Below are 14,792 nucleotides of genomic sequence, written 5' to 3'. Positions count from 1 at the left end.
GTCAGGCTCCCTTCTTATGACCCTTTGACCGCATTCCTGTCCCTGTTCTTTTATTAGTTGTCCCCCGAACTCAGTTGGGTTTTTGAGGTCCTGTGGATCCTCCCCTTAGGCTGGGGGCGGATCCTTTAGCATTGGGCGGGCTTCCACCAGCCCAGTTCCCAGAAACCCAATAGGTACTCTAAGAGAGCCTACTGGGGGCGATATGGAGGCAGGGCTTTTGATGAGGAGAGGTCCCACTAGAGGCTCCGCCCATGGTTGACCGTTCTGCTGCCTATCAGCTGAGCACAATGCAGACCCAAAGTGGCGATTGCTGGACATTCTGTCCATGAGGAAATACACATTAAAGCAGGCTGCTGGAAAATCAGTTCCTCTTTTGCTGCCCTGCCAGGACCAGAGGCCAGGGCTCTAACTCTCCATGCCAATGCCAAGGAAAACTCAGGCTCTTAGGCAGCCAACGGCTGGCATCTCTTTGCCCTGCTTTAGGCATCTGAGAAGCCATCCATTGCTGCAGGAGAAACGCCATACCTGAGCACAGGCCTTGGGCCGTTTCCTTTGGAAGTCTGGAATTTGAAGGCATTCTGTAAATAAGCGTATATGGTTCTTTGAGTTCTTTGTTTCAAGCACGTCAGTTCACCCTGGAACACTGCAAGGCTGGTTACTCACACAACACCTGCACAACAGGCACCTCTGGGCCTGCCACCAAATTGCTCTTTTAGAACGTCTTGCAGCCTCACTTATTCAGCCCTTCTTCCCGCAATGTAACAGGACGCAATGGTGAGAAAATCAGGTCACTATCCCCAGAAGGTTTGCTGAGTCAGGACTAGCCCACTCTGCAATGGTAACAGGTGCTGCACTTAACCTACCCAGGTGGGCCAGGGACATCTTGTCACAGTCTGCATGTACAGCAGCTAGCAAAATGGGCCACCGTTGCCAACTGGGGCGTCTAGGTGCGACCACCGACAACCCATCTAGAAATGGAGGCAGCTCTCCTGGAGTTTCTCAATGAGCCAGTGCCAGAGGCCTGGGTCTTTACCCTGGAGTATGTCAGGGAAAGCAGACACAGGCCAACTGGTTACGGAGATCCTTGCTCTGGAGGCTCTAGAGCAGTCCCTATTTGTTCTGCAGCCTCCACAGACATTGCCAGTAGGAGCTCTGCGTTCAGCAGCACAGGGAGCGCCCTAGTTAGCTGGGCCTACCTACAGCAAGGGAATCAGTCCAACGAACAGCTGGTTTAGAGGGAAGCTGAAATAAATGGGACAGTCAAGACAGAGGAGCAATCAATGGACAGAGACACAACACGAAGGAGCCAAGCCACGGCGACTTTTTCCCAGAGCGGCTCCTGAGTGGTAGAGCGAGGAAGCTCCGCAGACACTAATGTATGTGGTTAAGGGCAGTGATGCTGATGGGCTAGAGAGAAGGCAGGCATGTTGTTACAGGCACTGGGAAAGGCTTTCCCTTACCCTCTCCTTGTAGTAGAAGGAGCTGATGGAGACCTGCTCCTTCTCACTGCGGGTGGGACTCCCACTGTACAGGCGCAGATTGCCTGGGGTCTCCGTACGGATCTTCATGGGCGTGATCAGGCCACTGTGATATGCTGATAAAGCCGACAGAGATCTGCCAAAGCAGAGAACAAGCTTTTCAGTAACTTACCCCGGCAAACCACCACGAGAGTTCCGGCTCGAGCATGTCACTAGCCTGGCACCACTGTTGTTTCTGGCATGTATTCACATGGGAAAGCTCAGCTGAAGCAAGCGACCAGCATCTGAGTTCTTATACTTCCTGAGACCAAGGCACTAGCAACAGGACTTACTGAAAGCCAGTGGCTCAGCAGCTGCTGTCCTCCCGGTCTCTAGCCCTCAGCTCGTCACTGGCAAATCCATTCACTAGTGTAATCTAGGGGGATTTTACAGGCTTTGCTCGAGTGCATGACTTTGTGCTCACCTGGGAGTAGGTTCTGTAGGAGAGACTGCACGGTGCATTGTCATGGGTCTTGTGAAATATACCAGGTAACCTGTGGAGACAGGACATAAAACCCCATTGAGAGCAGATAGGATTTGAACATTCGCAGCCTTTTCCCCCTGCCCTAAGGGGTAGCTTTCACAGTGATGCCTGTGGATTTAAGGCACACAAATCCCACCAACAGTAATGAGGCATGCAGCAGGATGCCCACAAACCAGCCCAGCCACTCTCCCCTCAGCTCATGCTGGTCTGCAAATGCCATCCAGACAATCTGATTTTTCTCAAGCCAAATCTACTTCCCTGAACCCCTCAAAATAAAGAGCCCAGCTATGTCAGCGCTTTTCAATCCATCAGCTCCTCATAGCTGGCTCCAAGGAGAGGAGAGGGAGAAGGCGAAGCCTTGTCCTTGAGCTGTAACTCTGTGCTGTCATTTGTCAAGCACTCGGATACCCCAGTGAGGAGTGTGGTATGAATAACTAGACAGAGAGGAGCTGCTCTCACTGTTCAGACTTGCAGTGTAGGCCCAGCACAAGATGAAGAGAGAGGAGGTACATGTGAATTTCGTGCAAGTCTACGCCCACTTGGTAGTGCCCCCAACAACCTTCTGCAGCCCAGTACACCCTGCCCGCCAGCACGGCACAGCAGGCTTAGCAGATCCAACCTGTTTGCACTAACCTGCTTCACTTTGTCCTGTGAAATGAGTGTGGCTGCGTTACATGGGTTTTATTACCCCTGCCACACAAGATTTTCAAACCAGAATGCAGGCAGGGCCCTGGAGAGTCACTCCTGCATCTGAAGCAACTTTCCACAGTTCCAGAGCCTAAACAGGCCCTAATCTGCTCCTTGAGAAGGTCATTACCTGGCACACACCCTCCAGAGAAGCTGGTTATTAATGACTGTGCCCTCATTTCTCGACGAGGAGCGAGGAGTTACTGGGCAGCAGGAGTTCCTAATAGACAGGCTCCCACATGGCATGCTGGGAGCTTACTGCTGGGAACAAAGGTACCAGTGTGCAACGGTTCAACCCGGGGGAGGGGAAGGGCAGCTCTCCCACCAGCCCAGTCACAGGAGCTAGGTGACAAGTGGGTCAGGGAGCCAAAAGGCGCAGCAGTTTGCTGTGGCAAGGAGCCGGGGTGCTATGCCAGAGATGGGGTAGGGGAGGCATGCAGATGCCCACCTGCTGCTGGAGAGGGGGTTGTGTTCACTCCCAAGACACAGCCAGAGCCCCCCTATCCCTGATAGGTAGCAGCACCTCCAGTCTAGCAGGTGGCTCTAGATATTTTCAGCTCTTCTTTGTCTCCCAGTTTCACACACCAAAGACTGCCCACAACATGGCCCAAGAGCAGCTGCGAACTAGTGCGATTCCTACAGAACTCTGCCAGCCCTGGCACTCTAATCACGCCCCCTGTCAGCCAGGGGCTAGCGACAAGAGCCTGCCTTTGCTCCAGGGCGAGTGCCCACTGTCCAAGGGGCATCTCCAGCAGGCAGATCAGCTCACTGATCCCTTGGTGGATGGCTCCAAACAACCCATCAGACCAACCTGCACCACAGAACCTGGCTCCAGAGGTCCGTGGAAATGGGATGTTGGAATCTTGGTAGGAGCCGTAGGCATTAGATACTCGGGCAAAGGTGGGCAGTGGTGGTGTTACGGTGTTCGTCAGAGCATAGAGGTTGCTGGAGGTGCTGTCCTCCTGGTTCTGAAACAAAAGTTACACAAGATCACGCTGCGAGTCTCGGAGGAAAGCTCTCCTCACAGACTTGTGACTCGGCAGCAGCCCAGTGCACCGTGACACAGGCTGGCTCCATGGCAACCTCTTGTCCTGTAAGCCCAAAGAGGTCAAGCACATGGAGTGGTTTCTGCTCTGTGGTGGGTGTGTTCACTGCTTGGACTCCTTCCCCTGCTCAGCCCACAGAGCCTTTGAGGAGTAGTTGACCCACCTTCCTTTGGTGTCATGGCTGCCTTGAGCAAGGAAGTGGAGGTTAAGAGCTCAAAAACCCAACGGTCTCAGAAGCAAGATGACACAGAGGGTTTGGCCTTTAGACTCTGGACTCCTCTGTTATAGCAACATGTAACAGATGGGGGAGCTTGGCTTAGCTACATGTCCCATGCACCATGTTGCCACACAATGCAACACGACCAATGTCTCTTTAAGGGGGACCACCATTGGAACAGCAGGTGTGCTGCAGGTCAGGCCTGAGGGGCACTGGCAGAGCTGGGTGTTGGGGAAAGCAGGAATGGAACCGTGGTAGCTGCATATCAGAGCGCTGTGTGTATGAGGTGGAGGCTGAAGCAGGATGGGATAGAGCTGCTGCAGACGAGGACTGATATAATTTGTTCTAGACGGTGGTGTCTGGCCCCAGCCGCATCAGACACCAAGAAGTAAATAAAACCCGAACCTGCTGAAATCCAGGAAGAAACCCCCAAGCTCCCCTGGGGACTAAAACCTGCTCCCAGCATTGCAATGCAGACAAACCAGGGGCTTCAGACAAACGTGCCCTGGCCGAGCCAAGCGGGGGCAGCCCGCCTGTAGTGACGTTCCTAGAGAACATGAGGGCATGGGCTCAGCAGAGTGCATGCTTAGCTCAAACCCAACTCACTAGCTTTGTTTAAAGAAAAAATCTGTAGGTTCCTTGAAGAAGGGTGGAAGGATCTTTCAGTCAGAGCCCAGCCTGTACCGCTGACCCCATGTCCTGAAGCCACCAGCCCAAACAAGAGTTAATATTTCAGCTCTCTATAGCTTCTCCTGCATGGCAATTTCCCAGAGCCAGCTCTCCCTGCCCAACCAACACTCCCCTGCCAGGCCTCCAGTGACGCCTATTGGAAAGAGAGTAGCTGTAAGTTCCCCCACAGCTAGACCCCCTCCATACTTCCCTGCAGTGGCTGGTACTGGCACAGGCTGGGAGTACAAAGCCAGGAGACACCTCAAACTTATGAACTCAAGGAACAAATACTCAGGGTCTGATTCTGAGAACTGCGTACATTCAGTCACATGCTCAATTTGCCCTCCTCCCCACCCTCCTTTACCAAACATCTACATAGGCTGAGTCTCAGAGGTCACCAATGGCACACAGGGTGTCTGACAAAGCTGGGAGCTCTGCAAAGGCAGAAGGTGCAGGGAGAGGAGGAAAACAGGAAAAGTGTGCAATCCTTCCTACCACAACGGACTCCAGGTAGGAGACCAGCTGACGCAGGCAAGGCTCCAGGCAGCTCTGATTCCGCTTCACTTTCTGCAGGGAAGTGTCGTTCAAAATCTGGAACAGGCACAAGATGCAGCTTGGGTCATCTTACCCATGACCACACCTCCCCACTAGTTCTTCATCTGCAAAGCAGCTGGGCTTCCAGAGTCCATACTATGAGTCTGGAGGCCTGGAACACCTCCCGGAGCCCTCAATACAGATAAACTGACCCGCACTCTGCTTTGAGAAGGACTGTCATGCTAAGGCACAGCACTGGCTGTTTGATCACTGGAGTCTGTTACTGGCTCTGCCATGGACATGCTGTGTAGCCTTGGCTAAGTCACAGCTATTCTGTGCTTATTTCCCTGTCCATAAAGCAAGGGGGGATATTGCCCCACCGCCCAGTGGTGACAAAGATTACAAAGAAACACTGGCAGCAGATCACACTGCCATGGGCCAACAGCATCCCTGGTGTACACCCAATGAAGTCAATGAATACACTTGCACCAGGGATGCATCTGGATCACTGTTTTTCCGCTAGGTCCTACGTAAAGTGGTACTTTTATCTAGGACCTGGCCCTCCTCACTTTGTCACAAAGGTCTGGGAGATCTAGGCCAAGGTTGGCATGCTTAAGATCTGCTTCCTCTTGGTACTGGGCTCCCTCTACTTCTCCTCCTCCTGTCCCAGATTCCAGACAGGACAGTGACCCATGGGAGGCAGACCTCTTCTCCTTACAGCAGTACCAGGGGAGAAAGAATTTCAGCTGCTGGAAGCCAAGTGTGGACCCTGCATAAGCAGCCAGCCTTGGAGCAAGGAGAAGACGAGGGATTAGTAGGGGCCCTGCAAAAATTATCCAGAAAACTCAGCTCACCCCTACATTTTAAAAAAGGGCAGCAGGTAAAGAAACGAGCCCCGCTGAGCTTTAGAAGGGCTTAATGAGGAAGCAGCGGCCAAAGTGATAGGTAGCAATATCCCAGCAAAGCCCTGTGCTCTCTGGGTAGCTGGGATGGATGGCATTTTTCCTGGCTGTTATTGTAGCAGCAGGGTGTGGGGTGTACCTGTTTGAGAGCGTGGGGCACCCAGGGTGTTCTAGGAAGCCCTCCCATTGGTTTCCTTGGGTCATACACACACCATGATGAAATCTGACAGCATGTATATTGTGTTGGTGCAAGTTACACACCAGGTGAAAAACGGTCAAGAAAACTCAGCCCAGGAGGCCTAAAATACATCAGCTCCTGAGCAATGATCTGCAAGTCACATTCAGCCCTCAGTGTCCCCTTCCTGGACCTGAGCAGTCGAACACGTCACTGACCCTGGGCTCCACATACCAGATGCAGAGTGCACCCCCTCATGCACGCACACATCCCTACCTTCAGCAGCTTTGCCTTCATTGTGGAGCTGATAGTGGTAGTGGGGGCAAACTGGAAAGAGGGTGCAGCATTATTAGGATACTGCACAGGGAACATCACCCGCATCTTGACTCTCTGGTTGCCACAGTGCACAGACACTGTGCAGCTGCGATTCACCGCATCCATCTGCGAACAGAAAAGCAACCACTTCTGATGCAGACCTCTCAGGGCCTTTAGCCATACAGTGGCTGAAATCCACCATAAGGGGCTGGTCCCTCTTCAGAGGCCCCACCAGGCTGCAATGCACACTGTGCACAGGGGCTGCGAACACAGAGATAGCAGAAACTCCAGACACAAATGGGGGATTGGCTCAGCACTTCCCAGCTTTGCACCGAGACTGCAGGGAGACAGCCCACTCTGCGAAGGAAGCTGCAGGCAGGAATTGGAAGAATCCATTCTCAACATGGCCATCTCAGTCCATCCCATGTCACTGGGCAGCTCCCCATTTAGTGGGTTAACCCTATGCACCCCCTCCGGAGAGCCTGGCCCTTTGGCTCCAAGAGGGCAACAGCAGCACCTGCCAGACAAACCCTGTAACCAGCACCTACCAAATCAGCTGCTCCAGAGCTCTCCCTTAAGCCACATAGCTGCCTCTCCTCCTGGCAGGCACCATATACAAAGCTTGCTATGTAAGGATGAGTCCAATCCCTAAGAGGCAGCGTGGCCTAATGCCTAGGGCACTGAGTTGGACTTGGGACACCTGGGCTTTACTCCTGATTCTGCCACTGACCTGAGACCTGAAGCAAGTCACTCTGTGCCTTGGTTTCTCCTCCGGCCCTTTGTCTTGTCTATTAAGATAAACTCTTTGGGATGAGGGCTGTCTTTCATTAGATGCACACATACAGCACCTTGCACAATGGGGCCCTGATTTCTGTTGTAGCCGCCAGGCTCCACTATAATACAAGTAATGATGATGCTGGGCTCTGGGACTCACCCAGTTCAGTGCACCTGGCCTGCTAGGTAGGAGAAAGGGACCCCAAAGCTCTCCCTGGCTGCTTCCAGAGCCACCAACTGGGGGACGGGAGAGGTGGGGCAGAAGGAGCTCCAGGGCTCCCTGCCTCCCTCCTCATTAGGGGCCTCCAATCATAGGTTTTAAACTTGAGCTCAGGCCAGTCCTCGTGCCTCACGCTTACAAAACATCATGAGGGGCAACGCTGCCTCCCAGCAAAAGAATGAGCTCCCAGCGCACTTCCAGGGCTTCAGACCCTGGCCATCCCCAGGGCAATAAGCCATTTGGAATCACCCCACCTGGGACCCAGCCACCGCCCTACCAGAGAATGTCATCACTGGGGAACTTCTTACAGCGACTTCCTTCCAGGCAGAGATTTCCCCAGTCTGCCACTTAACAGCTACAGCGAGATTGGAGCTGTGGCCTGGGAAATACCTCCCCACCCCGTGCATCTGTGGCCTAGAAATACCTGCACCTCCTATCCCCTGTACCCATGGCCCGGGATTATCCTGCCATTGGCCTGGGGAACGTCCTGCATCCATAGCCCAGTGTAAGTGTTGTTTAAAGCAATCAGCCTCGTAGTGCTGAGAGAGGGTCCACAGCACAAGACACTGGACCATCCAGTCCTGCCTGCATCCCCTGCTGTCAGCAGGAGGAAATTTTCCCTCTACCTCCACATTGACGTTTCGGATCTGCACGTTGATCAGGGAAAACTCCTGCTGCAGTGTCTGTGGCAGGCCCAGCTGGTCTGATTTTCTTCCCACCAGGAGGTCATTCTGGAAGTCTTCCTTTAAAGCTGGCAGGAGAAACGGAAAACAAACAGGCTGAGGAAGGCTGTGAAAGGGAAGCTTCAGGGGACCAGCCAATCTCCCAGTGCACAAGGTGCCCACGGCAACAGGCACACAACACCCATCAAAGAGCATGTGACCATGGGTACCACTCAGCTGTCTGGGAGCTGGGCCCAGCCCCTAAGCCAGATGGACAACACTTTCTGAAGCCAGTGGGAAGAACCGCAGGCTGGATGGGGCCCTGGAGAGCCTATCCTTTGCAAAACATGGCCAGCTGCCCGCTGCTTTCCAGGTGGAGTTTAAGGCTGTTTTTTTTTGTAATCTACAAAGGCCTAACTTGCTTGGGCCCTGCCTACTGAAGAGAGACCCTCCCACACGATATTACTAGAGCAGAGGGCAGCAGAACTGTAGCGCCTGGCTCCTAGCATGGGCTCTGCGCTTTGGTATTCACCTCTGCACCTGCTCCAAGAGAGATCAAGTCTGATGGCTTTAGGACACACTGTGAAGTGTGCACATCTAAACGCATACTTCCAGCAGCCAGCTCTACTGCTCACGTGGCCTGTCCGACAGCTAAAGCATGCACATAGGAGGAAGAGTCCCTTCTCCTGAGCTAGGGCCTCCTGCCTCTCCAAGGATGGCACGAGCTTGGCCACCATTCCGAGACAGCCAATCCTCACAGCAGGCAGCCACAGAGAGCAGGCTCTGTCCATTAGAAAGGAGATGACCTCTTACACCTCAGTCATTCTCTCAGCAGGGTGGGAAGGCTATACGCCCGTAAGCACTCTAGGTAGCTCTTCCTGAAGGCCAGTAATAGCCTTGCAAGGCCAGAAGACATTTAAATGACTGAGGTGACACAATGGGAAACCAGGAATCGTGGGCAAGGCAAAACTCGGTGAGAGTTTCAGAGGCTTTGGCCATATATTAGTGTACCTCTTCCCATGGCCTTTCCTGACCATTATGGTTGTCTGAGTTGGGTCGACTGTACACTTAGTCAGCACCGCATCAAGGATAGGTACCACATGATGGCCAGCCCTTGATTGTGGAATGACCTTCACAAGATCTCCGCTGGAGGCTATTTTTAGGGCATGAGGCAAGTCCTAGTTAATTCTGCTGGCCTATTCTTGTCCCTGGTATTTTTTTCATCTATTCCCCCTTTCATTTCCCATGCTGAGAACTGCTCCCTTTGTGGGAGGTTTCCGTGAGAATTCTTGGATTAGCCTCTGGACCAGATATTTTTGGCTGTTGTATTTGGCTGGGTGAGTCTCTTAGCTGTTAATTAGTATTTAGTATTTTATTATAGTGCTTAGATGCCTTGCAACAGGGGCCTGAGAAATGGATTCAACAAAGGCCAGTGGCTCTCAAGGAAGAAGGTGATCATTTCCTGAACAGTAGACACTCCTCTAATCCTCTAACACATGACCACTGCGGTTCCCTGGCGTGGGAAGTTTGGAAGGGGAGATGACTTCTCTTCTGCCTCCCAGTTGGACTAGTGTCTAATCCTGAAAAGCCTGCATAGTCATCTGGATTCCTAAGGATCTTGAATTGTCACACAGACTGTGGACATTGTTTTATATTGAGGGAGGAGGGCTTGGGTCTTATTTACAGAGCATTGTTCTCCTCAAGCATCCAAAACACTGTACAAACGTTAACATATGGATTGCTTCGTCCACTGCTGAAATGCAGCTGCATGGGGGTGAACAGCAGCAAGTGTTTATCTGCACACATCAATGCTTCACAACAGTTTTAGGCTGGGAAGGGCCAAACAGAACAGCCAGGACTCGCATGTTTTTTGTTCCTGTGGCCACGGCATTTATTGCAGAATCTACTCTCTGCTTAAAACAAAAAAAAAAAACAACCAGCCCTCATGGCTGCAAAGGAAAGCTTAAAAACTCAAATCAAATGGAAACTGATGCAGCAATTTTGACAGGGTGAACATACCCCACGCCCAGCTGGGTTAACTCTTAGTTGTGGGGAGAGACAAGAGAGCACATAAAAGCGCATGAGCTGCCAGGTCAGGAGGAGAGAGCCATGGCCACGGCTCGTTAAGGGTGCTCTAGACTAGGACAAGAGGTGCTGTATTTCATAGAATCATAGAACTGGAAGGGACTTCGAGAGGTCATCTAGTCCAGTCTCTGCACTCAGGGTAGGACTAAATATTATCTAGACCATCCCTGACAGGTGTTTATCCAATCTGCTCTTAAAAATCTCCAGTGATGGAGATTCCACAACCTCCCTAGGCAATTTATTCCAGTGCTTAATATCCAACCTAAACCTCCCTTGCTTAAATTTAAGCCCATTGCTTCTTGTCCTATCCTCAAAGGTTAAGAAGAACAATTTTTCTCTCTCCTCCTTGTAACAATCTTCTATGTATTTGAAAACTGTTGTTATGTCCCCTCTCAGTCTTCTCTTCTCCAGACTAAACAAACTCAGTTTTTTCAATCTTCCCTCATAGTTCATGTTTTCTAGATCTTTAATCATTTTTGTTGCTCTTCTCTGGACTCTCTCCAATTTGTTCACATCTTTCCTGAAATGTGGCACCCAGAACTGGACACAATACTCCAGGTGAGGACTAATCAGCGTGGAGTAGAAAAGAAGAATTACTTCTCGTGTCTTGCTTACAATACTCCTGCTAATAGAATTTGCATGGGTTAAGCTGGCTGAGGTGAGACATGGGGACAGGCATTTGTATTTGCCCTTTTGCTAGGTTTCCCAGAAGGGTTTTGGTCTTTGCCAAAAAGGAGAATCAGGCCTGCTGCTTTCGGACCCTGCCATTTTCCCTGCCTGCAAGGAAACAGAACCAGTTATTTAATACCCATTGCTGGGGCTCTAGACTGCCTGCCTAGGAGGAGGTGAGCTCCAAAAAGGAGCTACATCTCTCACCTAGGCCCGTGTTGCCCCTAATCTCAACTGCTGCAACCTCCTCCACTCTGGCCTTGACAAACCCTAACTTGCCCTCACTTATATCCTTCAAAACACTGCTGCGCACGTCTTTTCCCTAGCCTATCACTTTGTTCACATCACCCCCTCCTTTAGTGTCCCTCCACTGGCCCCTTCTCTGCTGAAAACACCAATTCCTTGTCTTCACTTGCAGGGCTTGTCATGGTCTAAACCCATCCTAGCTTCACCACTTATATGCCACTGAGACATTGACGCCTGCCTCAGCTGCTCATTTGTTCCATATGCAGAAAAATGCCATTGTGCCCTCTCGTATTGCCCCGTGGGAATGGGAGACACTCCCAGAAAACATCCACAAGCCACCTCATTCACCTCCTTCAGATACCTTCATAGAATGCCCCTTGGATGGGATACCAATGGCTAGCCAGTCGGTGTGCTGAGCCACTGCCCATCATGCTGACCAACTTCCTTGGACTCCACATCTGTCTGCATCCACCTGCTGCCTCTGGTCTTACACGTCAACTGTAAGCTCCATGGGGCAGGAACCACCTTTCTAGGTCTGCCTTTGCCCAGGGCCTGGCATGATGGGGCCATGATCCATGCCCAAGACCCTGAGGCGATGCCACCATACAAATCAATGCTACTAACAATAGAGACAAAGAAGGAGTTTGCTTTTGGGGGTATTTTTTCCTTTCACGGGTGGACGACTCCTTCTTGCCAGGGTTGTGGCAGCCACCCTCCCACAAAGATAGTTAAGCAGGCATGCGTCTGTCTCTTAGAGCACGAACAACCACCGGCTTAGAGATGACCTCCAAAAGGTTTCCGTTTCAAATAGCAAAGAACTTCTCTCACCTTCCTCGTCTGCATGCCCAGAGCTATGATGGGGTTCAGAGTCCTGGGTGTGGAGGGTCTTATCTGGCTCAGGCAGGAGGGCAATCCCATCAATGAGTTCGTCAACCCCGTCCAAGATATCGTTAGCGCACAGCTGAAAAGAACAAGCACGCCCACGTGCTGCGTCACAGGGATCAAACAAAGGCAGCCCAAAATACATGAGGAACGATACAGCAGCTCATCTCTCCAGGGAGCTTAAATTAGCCAGGTGGGCGTGTGCACAACAGCCACATCTCAAAGACCCTGGCACTGCTTTCCTGCCGGCGCCCTGTGATGAAAGACATGGCTTTTCATCAGACAAGAGGCCTGGCCTTTGTCACCCAGCCTGCTCAACCACATTTCCCCCCGTCACTTGCAAACGTGGCTCTATGTGCATGCCCATGAAGCAAGTAGGGGATAGATTAACGAGTGTTTAGCCAAGTTTTATTCTAAAATAAAGGCGATGTGACTTTTCTAATGCCATCCCATGACAGACTGACCAGTACGAACTAGAAGATCACGTGCCATGACTTGCTTTGCTTTTTAAAGCCAGTCTTAGGACTTTGCATTTTTGCCATTGTTACTTACACTATGGTCAGGACTAGCAGCCCCAAATGAAGGGCCACAACCCAACTGGGCTGGGCAACGCCTAGACAAATAGCCAACAGGCCCAGAGAACTCCCAGCCTGGATTTACAAGACACAGGAGAGGGTGAACAGCCAGATGTGGGGAAGGACACAGTAATGACCGAACAAGCGTGTTGCCATGGCAAACTACCAGACTTACTCATAGGCATCTCCCTGGGATACAAACAACAGGTCTGGACATAGGAGAAAACTAATAGAAATCATGCAAAACTGCCTGCTAACGAGTGACGGGACACAGTGTGATCTGGCTGGAGACGATGGGTCGAAGAGCCGCTAGCCTTGCAAGTCGGAAAGCAAGAGAGGCCAGCTGGGACCAACGTCCTCGTCAGAGCTTTGCACCTAATATTCCAAGCCAGAAGAGGGTGCACATAGTCTCAGCCTTGGCTCCATCGGAGGGTTGGGTTCCTGCAGCACGGAGACATCTGTGCCCAGGTGTGCGGGGGTCTGCAGAGGCAATGTCTGCTGGAGAGTTTTAGATTCTGCAGTTAGCTTGAGGTAGTTGGCAAGCCTTCCCACTACTACTGGACAACACCACTTCACAGTGCACCTGCTGTTACAGCAAGACTCAGTGATTCTGTATGTCCAGTGGGAAACCTCCTGGCTAGCAAACATTTGTCTGGAGCACAGTGCAGCCTGCTGTACATTACAGGTCAGAGTTAGGCTCCATCTACACTACACACCCTGGCGGCATGTAGCATACAGATAGCCATACGCTGCAGTGAGAAAGCACACTGCATCCACACTGGTGTACAGTTCCACACGTGAGTGAAAGGCTCCAGCAGTGGGGAAAGGTTTCCCCTGAAGGAGGGAAAGAGCTCTGGCACAGGGGAGCTAACAGAGCCTTTCCCCCATGCCAGCATCTTTCCCCACAATGGGGAAGGGCCCCGGGAGAAGCATGCAGCATTCAGACATGTGTAGGCCTCCTAGCATGGGTATAAATAGCAGTGCGGATGGTGAGTAGAGAACCATGTGCGGTATGTACTCAGCCCGGTATGTCTGTACTGGTCTAAGCTGTGTCTCACTGTCTACTCTGCTGTCTATACCTGTGCTGGGGGACTGTGTGTGTACACTCCATGCCGCTGAAAGAAGGGTGCAGTGTAGACACACCCTGTGGGGGCTGAGCTGAGCTGTGAGTGAGAAGGCTGGATGGTACCTAGAGACCTTGTGCCTGAGCTTGTGCTGTCAGTTGGTAAATTTAGCACTTCAGAATGCTGTCCCCAGTCCAACGCCAAAAGCGCTTTGCATACCCTCTGCAGCTGGGAGTCAACCCGCCACATCCGCAGAGTCTGGTCACGAGACCACGTGACCAGCTGGTAGTCCTTGGAGCCTAAAAGAAGAGAAAATAATTTCTAGCAGTAACAGAAAACAGACTTAACTCTATTTATGATATAAGTGGACTGAACCAAGTAGCTAGATCCAGTAGATAGGACGCTGAAGTGGGAGTCAGAACTCCTGGGTTCTGTTCCTGCCTTTGATATTGTCCAAGGTCACATAGCAAGTCAAATCACTGTGCCACTCTGTGCCTCAGTTTCCCCATCTGTAAAATGGGGATAAGAATGCTGCTGGAGTTACAGAGGAGAAAACTGCAATGCAGGTAAAAATACATTTTGCAGTGAAAGTTTTCACATGGGAAATGAATCAGATCTACTAGGAGGCACCTATTTTTAATGTGTCACACTGCTGTGTAGCTGAAAATGCAAGTAACAACATAAAAGTGAATTGCAAAGCAGGGAAAAAAAAAGGTGTTCACCTGTAACATCTCCTTTATGATGTAGAGAGCACAACAGTTTTTCTACATTTGGAATATCAAATCCTAGCTCCCCCTCACTCCCCTCAAGGATTTTGGGAATCTCTGGAGGCCCTGAGGCTGTAATGCTACAGAGGTCCCAGCTCTCAATTGACTGACACACACATATGAGGGATTGCCCTACACAGCATGGATTTCACTTAAACTAGTTTCAAAACAGTTTAGTTAAACCGGTGTAACTTTGTGTGTGGATGCACTTCAATAAGTTTAAAACTGGCTTGTGGTGGTTTAGCTTGTGCCTGTAAATTTACCAATGTAATTAAACTGATGAGGCCTCGTTTACACTATGA

At 51.3% G+C, this 14,792-nt stretch overlaps 1 protein-coding gene across 5 annotated transcripts in view; it reads right to left on the bottom strand.

Moving 5' to 3' along the window:
• The window catches only part of WDR59 (WD repeat domain 59), a 90,107-nt gene that overhangs the window by 31,681 nt on the left and 43,634 nt on the right, over positions 1–14,792 (bottom strand). For all 5 annotated transcript variants that reach the window (XM_030581208.1, XM_030581210.1, XM_030581209.1 and 2 more), the window contains 8 exons: positions 13,943–14,022; positions 12,031–12,163; positions 8,167–8,291; positions 6,508–6,672; positions 5,116–5,211; positions 3,500–3,656; positions 1,942–2,011; positions 1,461–1,614 (listed from right to left, as the gene is read on the bottom strand). In XM_030581208.1, the coding sequence (XP_030437068.1) occupies positions 1,461–1,614; positions 1,942–2,011; positions 3,500–3,656; positions 5,116–5,211; positions 6,508–6,672; positions 8,167–8,291; positions 12,031–12,163; positions 13,943–14,022 (980 nt within the window). The remainder of the gene's footprint in view (positions 1–1,460; positions 1,615–1,941; positions 2,012–3,499; positions 3,657–5,115; positions 5,212–6,507; positions 6,673–8,166; positions 8,292–12,030; positions 12,164–13,942; positions 14,023–14,792) is intronic.

This window comes from Gopherus evgoodei, chromosome 12, assembly GCF_007399415.2.
Source record: "Gopherus evgoodei ecotype Sinaloan lineage chromosome 12, rGopEvg1_v1.p, whole genome shotgun sequence".
Lineage (NCBI taxonomy): Eukaryota > Metazoa > Chordata > Testudines > Testudinidae > Gopherus > Gopherus evgoodei.
The sequence above is the reverse complement of the archived record's forward strand: the minus strand, read 5'-3'. Positions and strand labels throughout refer to the sequence as shown.